Source organism: Anabrus simplex, chromosome 2 (assembly GCF_040414725.1).
Source record: "Anabrus simplex isolate iqAnaSimp1 chromosome 2, ASM4041472v1, whole genome shotgun sequence".
NCBI classification, from domain to species: domain Eukaryota; kingdom Metazoa; phylum Arthropoda; class Insecta; order Orthoptera; family Tettigoniidae; genus Anabrus; species Anabrus simplex.
The window spans coordinates 44,162,405-44,181,080 of NC_090266.1; the positions used below are offsets into that span (position 1 = coordinate 44,162,405).

At 41.9% G+C, this 18,676-nt stretch overlaps 1 protein-coding gene across 3 annotated transcripts in view; it reads right to left on the minus strand.

Annotated features, from left to right (window-relative positions):
* Stat92E (Signal transducer and transcription activator Stat92E) overlaps positions 1–18,676 on the minus strand; it is a 522,273-nt gene that overhangs the window by 201,514 nt on the left and 302,083 nt on the right. For all 3 annotated transcript variants that reach the window (XM_067140262.2, XM_067140261.2, XM_067140263.2), the window contains exon 10: positions 10,865–11,013. In XM_067140262.2, coding sequence (XP_066996363.1) covers positions 10,865–11,013 — 149 coding nt within the window. The remainder of the gene's footprint in view (positions 1–10,864; positions 11,014–18,676) is intronic.

The following is an 18,676-nucleotide window of genomic DNA, read 5'->3' on the forward strand; positions in this document are numbered from 1 at the left end:
GTTTCTATGTGTAATTCCTAGTCTACCAATAAAGTTAAAGGGAGAGTCTATTCATTCATGAAAGGTCTTGAATTTTCCACGAGGGTATAAAAACTTCCGATTTTCTTGTCTCCGGGCCACTTCATCGACAACTTGCTTAGTGTGTGATTATGTAGCAGGGGGCGGGAAGCGCCTCTTTCTTCGGGCAGCAGTTCATCAACAAGGTAATGGCCTGTTAACATCTTTATTTCTTGCTAGCTCAGCAGTTTTAACCCGCAGGGGAAGGTTCGAATCTTTTTCAATGTAAACCTTACTACAGTGGAACCTCGATTATCCGTTCCCGGAAAATACGTTTTCCCGGAATATGCGTTCAAATTACGTGGTCCCGCGAGCATCGTAATTAAATCACGTTGTAAAAGTCCCGCATTATCCGTTCCTGGAAGAAACGCTTTCCCGGATCAACCGTCCAGAAATTCCAGTCACATCAATGCTAAATCCTCGATCAATCGTTTTTTTAATAAACTGTTTCTCACGAAAGGACGGCTATGGCATATTTATGGATCTTGGCGTTAACGCCCCGTCACTGCAATAATTAAAGCAAGTACTGTACTGGTACTAGAAAAGCGATCGGCGGTGAACTTGCATAAGAGACCATCTTAGCATCGCATTCGGATGGTATTGTTTAGAGAATCTCGGAAAATCATAAAGCAGAGGGTGCCCACAACAATTGCAAGGAGACACGGCGCATTTCGACAGCTCTGCTTGAAGACGGAACGAGTTTCGTCATATGTTCGCAGATATAAAACGTCCATATTATGTCCAGGGTTGCATGTTTATATTTTTACATTTTTTTCTATCATACTGCCGAAGAGGTTTTCGGCACTTTGCTCAGGGCATTGCAGAGTAACTGGGCTTTCAGGCAGGAATCGAAACTGCTCCTTCTTAACACAAATTCAGAACCTTTTGATATTATCGTACATGATATGTTAGCGAGACCAAAACAGATGTTGCACCCTACATTAAAAAAGGCCATGGGAGGTCTTGGGATTGCCTATTACTGTTTAGGTCCTGATGTAAGCCTGGGGATTCTATGTTTTCGTGTTAAAATACCAAAAACTGCAGTCGTTTTATTTGCGCACGTTACATTTTAAATGGTTGGTATCATTTCAAACTCGTACTGACATGTGCAGCGAGCGCGCTTTCCAGATGACCTCAAGGTCACGAATAACCGTAATTTCTGAAGTTTTTATATTTCTTTTATCTTTCCAATTTGATTGGATTTGTGACGCGCAGAATTGAATATAATGCATTCGAGAACTTTTAAGAATCGATACTTACATTCGAAACCATGTTTTCGAGTTCAACATAACCTTTAAAAGTCGATGTAGGCCTAATTTGCGCGGTACGAGATTTCCAGAAACTGACTACGAACAGTATACCGGAGACCAAATTACAATGAAAGATTAAGAAATGAACGGATTTCGCCATCATTTTGGGTGCTTTTATATCTAATGTGCTTTATTTTATTAGATGAGAGAATTAAAAACTACTTGTGGTCGATTGTCGTTTGGCTTGGCGTTATTAGATTTTTCGAAGTTTGGCTAGCCTAATCAAAGTTGCTGAACTGAAAGAAGTTTTCACGGGAAACTGACGAAGATTCCCCTGTAAAACTGAATATAAAGTACCGAGATTTTGAACTCGCGTACCGGTAATTAATGCGGTTTCGCGGTCTAACATGCCCGCCTCTCATCCAGAGGGCCCGGGTTCTATTGCGACCAGGTCAGGCAATTTTACCTGGATATAAGTCTGGTTCCAGGTCCACTCAGCCTACGTGAATACCTTTAATTGTGGAGCTATCTAATGGTGAGATGGCGACCCCGATCTCCAGAGCCAGGAATATTTGCCGAGAGGATTCGTCGCACTGACCATGCGCACCTCATAATCTGCAGGCCTTCGGGCTGAGCAGCGGTCGCTTGGCAGGCAAAGTCCCACTGGGGCTGTAGTTTGGTTTGGTTTGGTTTAGGAGTTTTTGTAAGATTATAATTATACATACCGGTACCGGTATTTAATTTTTGTGATGTTTAGCCAAATTGTTGATAGTTTTCATTCATTCCCGGATTTTTCGTTTTCCCGTGTTGTACGTTTTATTTTCATGGTCCCTCGAAAAACGGAGAATCGAGGTTTCACTGTATATTCACTTAAATTAACCACAATTTGGGATAGAGAGTGCTTAACCGTCTCGAGCTCCCACTCATGTTGTTTTGAGGTGACTACGTTTTCATACCCCATTTTCTTCTCTTCTTGGTGTAATAAATTATTCTTCTACGAGTCACCTCCCTAGTACGGGATTAGCCCCTGTATAACTGGCCGAGTGCCACCTAGGTTTTAAGAAGTTTCATGTAGGAGTGCAAGCTACGCCTCCAGTCAATTTGGTTTTTTGGGCCATTTAACTAACCCAGAGTTTGTTTTCTTCATGTGAAGGCCCTGTAGGTTGGGTACAAGATACCCCAGTTTCACTGTTTGTGTGCCTTAAGGGCAGTTAGAAATGAAGTTTGTTGTAGCCTTTAATAGGCTTGTAAAATTGAGAGAGGGTCTGCTCTTTTTCTCTTAACATTGTAATTAGGATTTGCTCCTCGTACTTAGGGGTTTTCTGCCCTTCAGCTAAGGTGGTTGTTAGCTGAGAGCTCAGGAATTAAACTTGGGGCTCGAAGCCCAAATCTTGTAACGACTGTAATCTGTAAATTCTTAAATTGTTCATCTGCTACTTGGTACCTGTTACACCTTTGTTATTTGTTGTCATTTGTTGATTTTGGAAAAGAAAATATAGCCTTTGTTAAAGTTTTAAATTAACTTTAATTCTGTAGTTGAGACCTATTCACGCCCGCACCTTCTTTCACCTCTAACTACCACGGATAACTCCGTAACAATAAAAATTATTATAATAATAATTATAATAATAATCCCGTGTGGGGATTTACCGGTTACCTCCATCGGGCGCGTCCCATTGGAATTGGGGAAGCTCGCTGGCTCTGCCGCCAGCAGAGTCAGAGGGTAGTAGGGAAATAAAATACCACCGTAAAAAAAAAAAAAACTGGTCCCTTGCCAGGGTTACAACGAAGACTGGTAAATGACCAGAAGTGAGAAAACATCTTGAGGCAACCTCTAGGGCTAACAACCCTAGTTGTAAAAGGATGGGTACCCGTCCAAAGCAAAGTCAATTCAAAAAGCATGATGGCACAATTTTTCAAGAAACATACCCCAGGGGGTAAATCTTCGGATAAATCCCTCGTCGTGAACGCCACGGCGCACGAGTCTTGTTCGGATTCTGGGGGAGACTCGACATCATGCAAGAGACAAGTTGGATCGTCTCGGTTTACCCTGAAGAGTCAAAAACTAAGGCCAAAATCTAAAACCTTTCTAGCAACTTTCAACATAAATTCACTTACACAAACTGGCAAGCTGAAAACCCTCACCAAAGCTCTTCACGAAAATCAGATATCCATAATGGCCCTACAAGGAAACAAGGTACCCAGATGAAGAGATTTTTGAATCCGAAGGCTACCGATTTTTCAAGAGCAAAGCGCAAAGAGGAATCCTCATGTAGCTGTGATGCTTGGAACCGCGTTTGCTGTTTGAACCAAGATCCTTAAATCGGTTGCAAATTTCGACCCTGTGAATGACAGATTGTCTGTACTCACACTTAAATGCGCGAACAAAACCTACGCACTAGTTAACGCACATGCTCCTACAAACGATAAGAACAAGTCTGATCCAGACGAAGTTGATAATTTCTGGGACCTACTGGATGAAAAATTAAACAAAATCCCCAGGTCGTGAACAGAAGTACAAGAAAGTTATAGGAAATTACCCTGCTCACATAAGAACCAATCCCAACGGCAAAAGACTGGTGTCCATTTGCGAAAATCACAACCTGCAGGTCATGTCGACCCACTTGCGCCATCTACCCAGAAAGCAAATGACTAGGCGTTCTCCCGTCCAAGCTCTCGGAGAGTTCCAAATTGATCATGTTGCAATCTCCAGGAGAAACAGCCCTGAGATTATGAATGTCAAGGTAAAGAAAGGCATCAATGTGGCCTCAGATCATTATATGTCTCTTATCAAATTCAAACCAATTCCCGCAAACACAAGGAAGACAACCAAACAGATCACACGCTTCGACAATGATAAACTTCGGCAAAGGGTCGAGGAGTTCCAGGAGAAGGCTAGACCAAATGACTGCGACTTTAACAACGCCAAAAGTCTCCTTGTTGAGGCCGCCAAAGACGTTGCAGAAATCAAGAGAAGCAAAAAGCATGCCTGGTGGAATGGTACCTGCGAATCAGTCCTCCAAGAAAGACTCAATGCGTGGAAACAGTATTACTCTACGAGATCAGAAAATGATTGGGAAACCTACAAAACCCAACGTGTCCAAGCAGCTAGGGTGTTCAGAACTGAGAAACGTAAATACGAAAAATCTCTCATTGAAAAGATAGAACAAAACTTTAGGAAGAATGAAAGCAGAGAGTACTACAGAGCCTTCAAACGCAAACTCACTGGCTATAAACCACCATCTCTATGCTTTGAGCGAAAGGACGGCACACTGGCGACGTCAAATGAAGAAAATTGCAGCATTCTGGCAGATTACTTCAAGAATTTACTTAATTGCTCTAAACCGCAAAGCGCCATTGAGACCAAGGAACCCTTACTCAGGTATCCAGATTGCAGACCACCCGACAGAGATCAAATCAAGCGCCACATTGGCCGTCTCAAAAATAACAAAGCGCCGGGGGAAGACTCAGTAGTAGCAGAACTATGGAAATATGCCCCGGAGGAATCTCTTCATATCTTGCAAAAGCAGATAGAAGAAATTTGGAACAAGGAGACCCTACCCGAAGATTGGAAAATAGCTTTGATCCATCCATTACACAAAAAAGGCAGAATGAAGAACATCAACAACTACAGAGGAATATCTTTGCTACCCGTGACTTACAAAATTCTATCACTTGCCATCCTGGAGCGTTTGGAAGCACAAGTCGAACATCAAATAGGTGAATACCAAGGAGGGTTCAGAAAAGGTCGCTCAACAGCTGAACAGATCCAAAATCTCAAAACGATCATCAGATATTGTACACTAAGGTCCAAGCAGTATGTGTCTGTCTTTGTGGACTTTTAAGAAAGCGCACGACTCCATTGACCGGGAAGTCCTGCTAAACATCTTAAATGAATTTGGAGTTGATTTGAAACTGCTGGCATTAATTAGAGCCACCCTGACCGATACAAAATCCAAGGTGAAGTTCCACGGATGTCTCTCGCATTCCTTTGACATCAAAGCAGGAGTCCGACAGGGTGATGCGCTATCCCCGATACTCTTCAACTGTGTTCTTGAAAAGATCATCAGAACCTGGCGGGTGAGATTACAGGAAACCAACTACAGTCCATTGAGAATAGGAACCAAATCCAAGGGGATCGCAACAAACTGCTTAGCATTTGAGAAAACAGAAGTAATGACTAACATCAAAGAGGCTCCACCAAAACTCCATACAAAATACGGGGACATCACCCGAGTAGACAAATTCAAATACCTGGGTGAGATCATCATGAAAAATGGACTGGACAAAGAAGCACTTCAGGAGCGAGTACGCAAACTGGAAATAGCCTACCAAACATCCCGCACAATCTACAACAAAAAATGCCTTTCCCAAAACACCAAGATACGTCACTATGAAACAGTTCTGAAGACAGTAGTTCTATATGCAGCCTAAATCCCGTCTCTAAATGCCAACAAAGGACTCCTTGAAGAACTGGAGAAAAGAGAACGCACAACTGTGAGAGGAATCTTGGGATCAATGTACAGAAATGGAATCCATCAAAAGAGATCCAACAAGGAAGTCTACAGCAAAATAGAGAAAATTACCGACACAATCAGAAAAAGACGGGCACGATTTAACAGTCATCTGAAAAGAATGGACGGAAGAAAGTTAACTAAAGAAATCTTTCACTTTTTTGATTCAAACCCCAAAACCACAATTCGGTGGTTTAGAAATACCAAAGACGACCTGCAAATGCTACATATCTCAGCTGAAGACGCCCTTAACAGAGATATCTTCCGCAAGAAAATATTGACGAACGGGCTAAACCGAGACGAGCAACCGAAGAGAAGACACGGTGCCCCTTGGGCAGAGGAGCGTAAGCAGGCCCACACACAGAGAATGAGGGAAATTTGGGCTCTAAAGAAGGCCAAGTTCAGTGTCAAATGCAACAAGACTTAACGTGGTCCTTGATGGCCCCAGCGAATTATATATATATATATATATATATATATATATTTATTTTATTGTACCGACAGTACACTTTCCCCGTCCAGTTAAACTGTGCGCCTTCTATAAGGCCATCTATGCAATTGAACTTGAACTAATGTTATGCAAGATACTTAGGGTTGCAACTGTTAGATGTCTCTACCATCGGCCTAAGTGCCCCCTCTGGCGGGATTAAAGACAATTAATTCTTAAGGGAAAATTTTATTTTCACCGTTACCTAACCTTAGTTTCTGAAGATAGTTTTCTTCTTGTGTCAAAGTTGTCAACAATTCTGCCCCCTCCAACTCCTGTATCTAGCTATCTAAAATTTTGTGAATATTTTCTCTAGCGAATCAAAATTCATGGTGTGTACAAGCATCCAGCCTATCTGTAAAGAGTTCTCGAAGCTTGCCCTCGAAATGCTATAGGGCTGTGTTGTCATCTACATCGCTCCAGGTGAGTGTGTGCAGCATGTACTAAGGAGGCAGGGGCCGCAGGTCGGCGTTCGGAAGGCCCAGCATCTCAAGGTAATGGCAGAATTTTCTTAACATGTGATAGCTCCGGCAAATAGCTTGAGGGACGGTTACAAACTTCTTTTATTCACGTAAAGTTCTAATTTCGTGGTTTAAATGTAGATTTTCTACAAGTCTGAGGGCTCTGTTCCAATCCCTGCTGGGAAACACAAAATGTAAGTAACAAAGTGATTACCCTTTGTTGATTCCCATTCAACTTGGTATGGCGTGACAAATTTCTAAACATCTAAAATTCTGAACACACTTTTAGAATTTAATCTTTTTCATTTAGTCATCCCAGTGTAGAATAGGCTTAGCCTCTATGACATACAGCCATAAGCCCACTTAGGGTTTTAGGAACGTGTAGGAGTGCAAGCGTATCGCCTCCTACCCTTTTGTTCATGGCCAATCATGTTAAACCCTTTTCTTTTTATATTTAAGGCCATTTAGTACGGGCACTTATTGCCCCTGTTTATGTTCCTATAAAAGAATGTGAAAAACCGTTGAGTAGAAGATAAGCCCAAAACAGGGCTAAGTGATTGTAAATAACCTATTTTGAAGATTGTCAAGTATATCATTGTGCTCTGTAAGAAACTTATGCCTCTGAGAGGCTAGACTACGTTATCTTTTGGGGCTCAAACTCCTAGACTATGTGAACTAGTGGAGCAAACATGCTCTTATAAGATAGTGTAGCTGTTCAGAGCTATAATGCTCTTTCCCTTTATGTTATCATGTTGATAATTCTCTCGAGTTCTGTACCTGATTTTTGGACTGTAAGTCACTGTTGCTGGAGCTGACGAGCTCATTATTATATTGTCACTGTTTATTCAGGTCTTCTATTTATTCAATTTTAAAGTTAAAAAAAAAAAAAATCTCAAAATTTAGTGCTTTAACTTATGCTCTGGTCATTTCCTTGTCCACCCATTCACCCTAGCCCCTTCGTACACCTCTATGATCCACAATATTCCTGGAATGACAATCATAATAATAATAATAATAATAATAATAATAATAATAATAATAATAATAATAACAAAAACAACAACAATAATAATATTGCATCACACACAATATTTTCAGTGTCTGAAGATGCCAAGTTGCTAGAATTTTTTCAATTCGAACCTTTTTTTTAAGAGCTCTTAAATCTACAGACAAAAGGCTGGCATATTTGAGCACGTTCAAATATCACCAGACTGAGCAGAGATTGAATATGCTTGCTTGGGCTCAGAAGCCTAATATTCTATTGTTTGTGTCACTCATTTCAGTAGGATAGAAAGCAAGAATCATGCTATAAAAAATATTCATAGAATTCACCATATAAATTTATCACAATATACCGATGCATCTTCTGGCCGTCTTTCGCCTCCTTCTGTCTTCGGTCTTTTTCTGGTTGTCTTCCATCTTCTTCTGTCTTCTCCTGGGAGTCTTCCGACTTCTCCTGGCTGTCCTCCATCTTATTCTAGTCTTCTTCAGTCTTCTTTCGGCCTTCCTTCAGCATCTCCTGGCCATCTTCCATCCTTTTGTGCTCGTCTTCCATCTTCGCCTGACTTCACCTGGCCGTCCTACATCTCATTCCCACTGCCTTTCATCTCCTTTATCCACCTCTCCGGGGTTTCTACTATCCTCCTCCTCCTCGTCACATAGATCGCATTTAATAACTGAGCCTCCATTCTCGTGTGGCTTCTGGTCTCAATGGCATGCAGCAATTAAGGCATGATGAAAATGTAAAGATTTATATGTGTTTGTATTCATTATACACCGATGTTGTGGAACGCTCTCTACGGCAGTATCTGGTCCGCTGATTCACGCTGATTACAATGATGTATCACACATGGGGTCTATTCCAACATCTGACACCAGTTCTGTTATGAATAAAACTCCCGTCTGTTTCAATACTCTTAATTTATTTCAGGATGACCAAATAAATGTACATGCACACAATTCTAGTCAAATTCACTAATTGCTGTCTATTTACTAGTATCTCTTCTTTACACAGAAGGTGGTCCAGCCTGGTGGTATAATATGGGGATGGATATAATCCTTACTTTCACTTCAAGTCCAGTCACCTCATACAGCAGCTGTGTGTAGACTGCTGTCTATTTACTAGTCTCCCTTCTTTACACAGCAAGTGGTCCAGCCTGGTGGTATAATCTGGGGACGGTTATCATCCTTATAGACAGGATACTGTGTAGACTTTTGGGCTTATGCCGTGTCAAGAAAATAAGGTGAAATTCTTTACGTTTTGCAGAGCACAGTTCTCTGTTTTGGCACCACTAAGGAATAGAGTAATTGGCTCTCAAAACATGTACAGGAATTAGATATAACAAAATATGTAAAGTATTCACAAGGCGGGAAAGTATTTTATAGAAATTTGAACACAGTGTTACTGGCAACACATGACAACCGTTCGTTGGTTCAACTCCAGAGACAGTCCAATAATTCTCACAGTCACATGTAGTGAACAAATAAACTGCAACAGCTGAACTGTGCAAACTAGCAGGGTGGTACTCACAAAGTGACCATTAGCGCTGTTCCAATTACACTCACGATAGTTGCTTCGGTCGCCGACTCTGACTATTCTCAGTCCACAGAAGCGCGCGCACGCACACTCACTCACTCTCTCTCTCTCTCCTGTAACGTAGTACACAGTGTTCTGTCCCGCACGCAGTCTCCGATGAAGCTAATAACTGGACACTCCGACACCACAACCACAGTTCCTCGTTTCGACCTAGGTAGGACACTCGCGACAGCCAACACAACTGTCACCCTCAGCCCAGTCACCGAACCCCAACACACACCGAGTCTCACACTGACTCCACCATGGAGTCCAACACCAACTCAAAGTTCAGCACCAACCGACTGTCCAAGGCTAGCCTCCCTTTTTATAGATCGGGCGACGTGCACCAGAATATTCACAACGTGGCCAGAGATGGATTATTCTCATTGCATCTTCAAGAAACTCCAGGCAGGCTGGGAGGTGGTGGTGGTGGTGATTATTGTTTTAAGAGGAAGTACAACTAGGCAACCATCCTCTATGTAACACTAATCAGAGGGAAAAATGGAAGGGATCCGACACTTCGAAGAATGAAGATATCGGCCAAAGGAAGACAAGGGCCACGAAGGGCGTGAAAATGAAAGACTCCCTAGCCCTCGCAAACCTAATAGCGTCGGGGTCGGAAAAGAATAAGAGTTGACCAAGAGAGGTCGGATAGGATAGATGAAAGTGAGGAACCTAGCACAAGTAAGTGGAAGCAATGCCAGGACTCAGCTAAGGGCCCCGTGGTCACCAACCCACGCTCCAAAGTTAAGAGCCCCTGGGGCCCCATTTAGTCGCCTCTTACGACAGGCAGGGGATACCGTGGGTGTTATTCTACCGCCCCCACCCACAGGGGGAGCAGGCTGGGAGCTCCCCTGTCGGCTACCTCACTAGTCCCTTCCAAGAAGTGCCGAAAGGTACACTACACTGGACCATGCAAAAAACAATGTAGTGTTCAAGTCTAAAGTAGACAACGTTGAGTAGATCTGTTTCATTTGCTAGAGGGAATGCAACACTGTAATTAACAGAGCACTGGACCATACTTCTTGGCTTACTGTCTTCCTTATCAGCCTAAATTCGAAGAAATCAACAATTTTTCTGCAATTTGAACCTACTGTGAAGTGCAGGGAGTAAAGGAACACAAAAATTATTACAAATTGAAAGCAAGTGCTGAATTTGTCATTAGAAACAAGTTAAATGTCTATTCAGTATTGAGCTAACTCTGCTTTGGACGGTTACTACAGGGCTTTCAAATTAAAATACTACTGGCCACAAAGATCTCTTAGTGAGCGAGCTCCTTCTGGTCGACACAGCGAGTGGCCGTGGGGTATAGAATGTTCCTGAAGTGTCTTCAGTCAGTGCTGGATTCAATAGCAGCAGGTTGTCATTGTGTTGACTGGGAGCTCATATGGGGTCTCCAAGGCCAGCAGTGTTTTAATTCAAAAGCCCTGTATCTTCAATAATCTATAACAAGTATGTGAAAGGCAATGTGGTGAGGATTACAAAAAAAGAGCAGTCCAAAAATGAAATGAATGTCTTACCTGAAGCTCACAGAGAGCTGTCGTGTAGCCTGATGGTATTCCATAGTGCCTGTGTTGTTCAATATTTCACCACTGGCTTCACTTTTAACCATCTTGTCATTCTTCAGAAGTGCGTTTGCTTGTGCTTCACTAATTATAGTCACTTTAACCTGAAAATGACACATGTGATACACATATTGCAAACGAAAGAGATCAACTATAGCAAAGCCAAAAGGCAAAGGAAAATAAAACAATTGTCATCTCAAACGACAATCAACGAACATCGATTACTACACTGAACACTAATATAGAAGTCAAAGCCCACACCAAAATTGAAAAGAACAAGGTGTGTGCATATACTTGTTCTTACTTCTTACTGATTAATACCCAGTATTGATGGCAGCCATCAAACCTTGCTTAGTATCCATATAACACAGTTAATATTTTTCTATGTGTGACCCAGTAATGGAAATTTTACAGAATAGATGAACACAAGTGTCTGCAGTGTAAAAATTGCATTTCTATGTTTTGACTTCTTTCGCTACCTATGCGTGTTCTTAACAAATTAAGTCATGCAGCAGTTTGAGTCTTCACCACTTTTTGCCTTTCTCAAAATAGGTTTCTTAATAGCAACTGTCAATAAAATCTGCTGAAGTATTGCACCTAGAAGCATTTAGAACCACAAAAATATAAAAAATGAAACATCTGACTTTAGGTCCCTTTCCATGCAATGGGTTACATATGTATAATTTGATACGCCATTTTTGGGAATGAAAATTGCGAGAAAATGGAGTAACAGATTTCAAATTCCCCCCCTTATTTTAAAGAATACAATATGAAGGTCCTTAGTAAAATAGTTCATTGCGATTTGTTAATATGGAAGCCATTACTTTCCATTGTCAAATCAGTTATTATATCTTTTAAGTATTTCAGTCTTTTGATATACTAATTGCACTCCACCGATAAGGTTGTTCACATTGCGCGCAAGGTTCTATTGGTTCCAACTTGAATTGGGAATATTCCTCACACTACAGCAAGAATTCATTATATTACAAGAATGTTGTATGGTTTTATCTACATTTAATTTCTGTACTAGATATATTGGACCTCAAGCAAGACATACTCTCTGCGCCAATGTTCAACTTTATATTCTCCACATGAAGATTCACTCGGAATTCTAGAACTCAACAGAAGCATTTGGACTTTGCATTCAACTGGCATACTACGTTTTTAAAGTGCAATTTTAGAGTATTCATCAACAAGGGCATATTTTAATCATTATTGTAATAATTGTATGATAACTATTCTTACAGCGTAATTGTATTTGACGTAAATCCTTTTTTTTTTTTTTGCTAGTTGCTTTACGTCGCACCGACACAGATAGGTCTTATGGCGACGATGGGACAGGAAATGGCTAGGAGTGGGAAGGAAGCGGCCGTGGCCTTAATTAAGGTACAGCCCCAGCATTTGCCTGGTGTGAAAATGGGAAACCACGGAAAACCATTTTCAGGGCTGTCGATAGTGGGATTCAAACCTACTATCTCCCGAATACTGGATACTGGCCGCAATTAAGCGACTGCAGCTATCGAGCTCGGTGACGTAAATCCTAAAATTTTATTTGTCACTGAGAAGCACAACATTATTTCATCTATAACAGTTCATCAATCCACCATTTTATAGGTACTTCATCGCATCACATACACAGTTCATTCTCTTAAACCTTATTTCCACAATGTAATTCTGTCTTAGGACTTCAGCATGTCCTAAGTATCTTAGTTAGGCTGATGATGACCCATGTCTGCCTGTTAGGTCATCAGCCCAGAGGCTGGTTGGATCCTCAAATAGCACCACCAAAAGTTATGCGGTTATAAGGAAACCGCAAAAACCAATGGCAGCACCAAAATGAGGCGTACTAGGCAAGACGAGGAGTGAGGTAGTTTGCCATTGCTTTCCTCACTGGGTCAGAAAGTGCTATTGCAGCACGACTGACCCTATGAGCAACCCTTTCATAACACTCAGATGCACTAGACTTGCTCTGAATGTCATTACTCAGCACCACCCATACCCCAGCAGCTTCCATATTGTCACAGCCATGGATGAGACTGGGACTTCGGTGGAAGCTACACTTTACTCTGGCCTGTGCTAAGAGATGGATACAAAAATACTGTATCCATCAAGAAATGGCAGCAGACAAAAATAGGGTCGAAACTAGTACCTTGTTAATATAGTGTAATGTTTTTATAAACATTGCAATTACTGTATAGTATTGAGTAGGTGGAATAAACTTTGTATTTTATTTTAAATGTAATCTTAATTCAATACAGAACCAATAATGAAGTTTATAACCTTGAATACTAATTATAACACCTAGAACCCTAAAATAGCCACTATGAACACTGTAACATACCTGTAAAAACTTGCTCAATAATAAAATAATGACATTTCATCCTACAAGAACGTCCTCAGAATCTATCGATCGTTTGAGGCCTCAGAAACAACTCTGCCTGCAGGCAGCTTCCATATACGGAGGCTTCCAAGAGCTTCGAGTCGCAGACGTATCTTGAAGGACTGGCCACATGTATATAAGGTGACGGACAAATGCCGAGTTAGTTCAGCGTGTGGACTCAGTGAGTTAGCGAGCAGCTCAGTATGAGCTCCACCAGTAAGCATCGTGACAGTTGGATTGCCAGTCATTGTAAGTTATAGCCTGAGCTTAGCGTGCCAGTCTGTCGGAGTGTTCGCATGTTGGAGCAGAAGACTGGTTCTGTATGCCTGTCACCATTAGTTCTCTCTCTTGGGGCCAGCTACCGCAGGAGAGCATTGCTCATGTTCTAGTGCAGCTGAAGAAGAAAGTACTGGAATGCCGGCATGGGGCTGTGATTGGCATTCTATCCAAGTATGGACAGAGAACATTTTCTTGAACTGCGAGACTGTTGTGCGTGGGCTTCAAACTGTGGACTGTGACAGCGACAACGACTGTGGCCATGCGACTGGGTGAGACTGTAGTGTTAACTCACATCAAGCACTAAGTTGTCAAGAGTAAAGCCAGAGAGGAACTGCCTTCTGAAATGGCAAACAATAGACCGCGAGCACTAGCGGAGGGGCGGAGCGTGTTATGTAGGGGAAGGGGTGATCGCAGTAATTTGAGGCTATTGGTTGGGAGGGCGTGGATTACGGTGGGGATAGTGCTTTCCTTATCTCAGTTTCTGTTACGCTAATATGTAATATATATCTCTTCTCTAGGTACTGTAGTGTTAGTTACCAGAGTCCACGTGAATTAGTTTGAACAAACAGTCAGTAATGAAAGAGAGGGGGAGGGGGTGGACACTGTGTAATTGCATAACCTACGAGTGCAAGTTGTAAGCTTCGAATACCTGCGAGTGTAGATTTAGTAATTAGTTAAATTTTAGAAGTAGAACGCTACCAGTTTCTGTGATCATTTATTTACCCCACCAACACGTTACAATATATATGTTCAATTCATTTATTTCAAACTAATGCTCATTTTTGTGAGATAAAAATTAAACCAGAAATGCAGACAATATCACATCTGCTGTCGAACCTGATGAAATACCCATACTCATAACACAACATAATTACATTCTTCCCGCCATTGCTCATATATACAACACATGCCTCACAAGTGGCCTCTTTTCAAAAATGTGGAAAAATTCCGTTATAAAACCTGTTCCCAAAACTTTCTCACCTGTACTTATAACAGATTGTCGACCTATTTGCATACTTTTCTCTCTCTCCAAGCCTCTTGAACACATAGAATATGTGCAATTAACCGACTATTTAAATAAATACAAACTATTTGACCTTTTACAATCGGGTTTCAAAAACGGACACAGTATGGCCACTGCCCTGCTGAAGGTTACAGACATGAGAGATGCTATGGACGAAAGGCAGGTGACGTTACTTACACTTCTTGATTATAGCAGCGCCTCTGACACAGTAAATATAGAAGTCCTGGTTGCTAAATTAAAATCACTTCACCTTGGACAGTGGACAGACAGCTCTAGAATTCTTTCTCTCAAATCTTACCGAACGAAAACAAGGTGTAATTCTTCAGATTTCTTTTTTTTTTTTTTTTGCTTTATGTCGCACCAACACAGATAGGTCTTATGGCGACGATGGGACAGGAAAGGGCTAGGACTGGGAGGGAAGCGGTTGTGGCCTTAATTAAGATACAGCCCCAGCATTTGCCTGGTGTGAAAATGGGAAACCACGGAAAACCATCTTCAGGGCTGCCGACAGTAGAGCTCGAACCCACTATCTCCCGAATACTGGATACTGGCCGCAATTAAGCGACTGCAGCTATCGAGCTCGGTATTTTTCAGAATAGGTCATCTGAATTAGTGTTGGCTACTGAATGCATGATTCGAAGCTGTGTATCGATTCATTCAAGTGTCCGAGTGAATCGATTCACAGGAACGGTGAGCTCACGACACGATTCAGCTTACTCCCAGCGGACAGTGCTGAGTGGCGCACTCACTGGACGTTGACGGGGAGCCGAGCTTCCGCTGCAGCGAGACAGTGAATCATAGCACATAGAAAGAATCGTGAACGAGCGCGGCTCAGTGAGACACATGATACACACGGCTCCTTATCGGCTCACTGGACACGTGGAGAGCCGAGCTTCCGCTGCAGCGAGACAGTGAATCGTGGCACATCGAAAGAATCGTGAACGAGCGCGGCTCAGTGAGACACATGATACACACGGCTCCTTATCGGCTCACTGGACACGCGCGGAGAGCCGAGCTTCCGCTGCAGCGAGACAGTGAATCATAGCACATAGAAAGAATCGTGAACGAGCGCGGCTCAGTGAGACACATGATACACACGGCTCCTTATCAGCTCACTGCAGCGAGACATACAGTGAGCCATGCTACACTGAAAGAATCGTATGCTATAATGGACTCTCGAGCTCAGTTCATTTGAAAACAATACCCATTTGCATTCACTGTCCTCTTCTTACAGGGAGGTTTGCAGTGTTAAAAAGGTAGTCACAACATAATTCTGAAGTAGCTAGTAAGTAGGTAGGCTATTAGGTTATACTATTTATTAGTTTAATGAATCTTAGTATTATAACTTAGTTGACATTTGACAATTAAACTCGACTCTTACCTGCCCTATGACTATGAGTCATGCTCATGACCACTCAAAAGTACCTGTTTTATATTGGGAAGAGCGGCTGCTCAGTATACTCTCAGTTCATATGTCACATCGTTGCACAAGACTTCAATCATATGTGGACAGACGCAATAACAGTATGTTGAATCAGAAAACCAGCGGGCTACTGTACATCTCGGGTAGCCTACACAAAATATGACGATTTAAAAAAATCCTCAGCTGATAGAAAAGTACTTTTTTTTAAATGACTGAGCGAGTTGTCGTGCAGTTAATATCGCGTGGCTATGCGCTTGCATTCGGGGGATGGTGGGTTCTAATCCCACCGCCGGCAGCCGTTAAGATGGTTTTTCCGTAGTTTCCCCATTTTCACACCAGGAAATGCTGGGACTGTAAGCTTAATTCAGGCCATGGCTGCTACCTTCCTAATCCCAACTTTTTTCCACCCTGCGTCGCCGGAAACCTTCGATGTATTAGAGCAACTAGCATTTTTTCTAAGAAAGGAGTTCATAGTATGAAGACCAGATGGCAGCTGCGAGCACTGAATGCTGTTGCTGCTGTCTTACCAGCACATACTACACAGATACAGTAGGAGCGGTGACCAATGAGCCGTGAATCGGATCACTGTATCGATTCAGTAAAGTGAACGGAATCAAATGAATCGATTCAGTAAAATGAATCGAATGTCCCATCACTAATCTGAATGGATAATGAAATATTCGGGAGTACCACAAGGCTAAGTACTTGGACCACTTCTGTTTGTTATCTACATCAACAATATATCAACGCTGCTAAGACACTGTAAATACCACCTGTATGCTGGCGATCTACAAATCTGTTATCATTCCAAAATTTCAGACATCAATCAAGCAACAGGTTATATGAACTCTGACTTAAATAATATCTGTGCATATGCTCATGAAAACTATATTTTAATCAATCCATCAAATTATAAATCTAATCTTTTTGGGCAGGTGAAACATATCAGTGCCGCAAAAAACAAAAACATTCCTCCACTATCTGGTAAAATTATTCCGTACGAAAACTCTGAAAGAAATCTTGGTGTAATTATAAAGGAGAATGTTAACTGGGGAGAGCACATTACAAAGCCTCCCACAAGGTCAACCCCTCGTCCACGTCATGGGAGGTGGGCAACGGCGTGAAGTATGGGACTGCCTGTAGGGTTAATGTACAGTGGGGACTGTGTGCACCCCATGACCGCTACAGTAGCTGTGAAGGCCCTACAGGAACCCTGAAAAGTGACAGCTAACGGGGCTCTGGTGAATACCTCAATGGCAGTAACAGTACAGAAGGAGTCTTTTGGTACGGCGAAGCTGGCGGATGAGGCAACCCTTCTTCTTGGGGATAAATAAAGAAGAAACCACTGCCTTGTGGTAAAGAGGGATCTTTAAAGGCTAAGGGAGATAACCCCTACAGAAAAATCCTGCGGTCTAGCGCAGACAGGAGGCAGCCCCTCCACTGGACTTAGGGTGCTGTAGGCTAATAACTCGCATACCTGAATTAAACTTATTACAGAAACCAGACGAAATTTATACCGGCCGGATTTTATGGAGACGACTTTTGCAATGAAATATAGGACACGAATCGGATTCTGAAATGTCAAAACTATGTATGAAACTGGCAGACTGAGAGAAGTAATGGCAGAAATGAAAAGGTATAAACTGGAGATACTTGGGTTGGTGAAACAAGATGGACAGGCTACGGAGAGGTGAGGACAGAAGAGGGAGGTGTCTTCATTTACTCTGGAAGAGAAGAAAATGATCAGCATTCAAGTAGAGTGGGTGTCTTACTCAAAAAGAAAGCAAAAAATAGCATAATGGAATGGACCCCTGTATCACACAGGATAATTACTGTACGAATAAGAACCAAAGTTAGACCTGTGACAATAGTACAGTGTTATGCGCCAACAGAGGTAGCAGAAGAGGAATAGAAGGAGTTTTATGATAGGCTGACAAACACTGGCAGGGATAAAGAAGGGCATTGTGGTATTGATGGGAGATCTACAGTAAAACCTCGTTAATTCGAAGTTGTTGGGACTCAAAAATCGGACTTCGAATTACGTGATTTCGAATTAACCGCCAATTCGCAATTCAGAAGTACCAATCCTTGCTGTATTACAAAATATTCTAAGGCTCGTTACTGCATGCAGTTAACCTTGATTCACAGTTTATACCTTTCAAATGCCATGAAAACTATTTCCAAAATGTATCCAAAAAGGTGCATTTACAGTATTCAAATAATGCACTTGGATATCTCGCTGCCAAACATAACCTCACACAACGAAGGAAAGAAAAAAAAAAGCACGATTCAAATACGAGAAGAAATCTATGCTGGCTCCCATGTGCAAGTGCTTTATTCATTGGATTACTATACTGCATGCATTTCAGATGCCTTGTATTTACACAGAAAGTACCCGATGCCCTTAAAATAGAACTATCCTGAGACTATCCTTGTACGATTTCCCGCCATGGCGCTTTTCTCTCGTACTTCAGAAATGTAAACACTTGCCGCGTGACAAAGTATTCTAAGACTCATTAATACAAGCAATCACCTCGATTCACGGTTTAAACCTTTCAAATGCCATGGGGAAAAAACTATTTCCGACATGTATCCAACAAGGTGCATTAACAATGTTCAAATAATGCACTTGGATAAATCACTGACAAACATAACCTCACA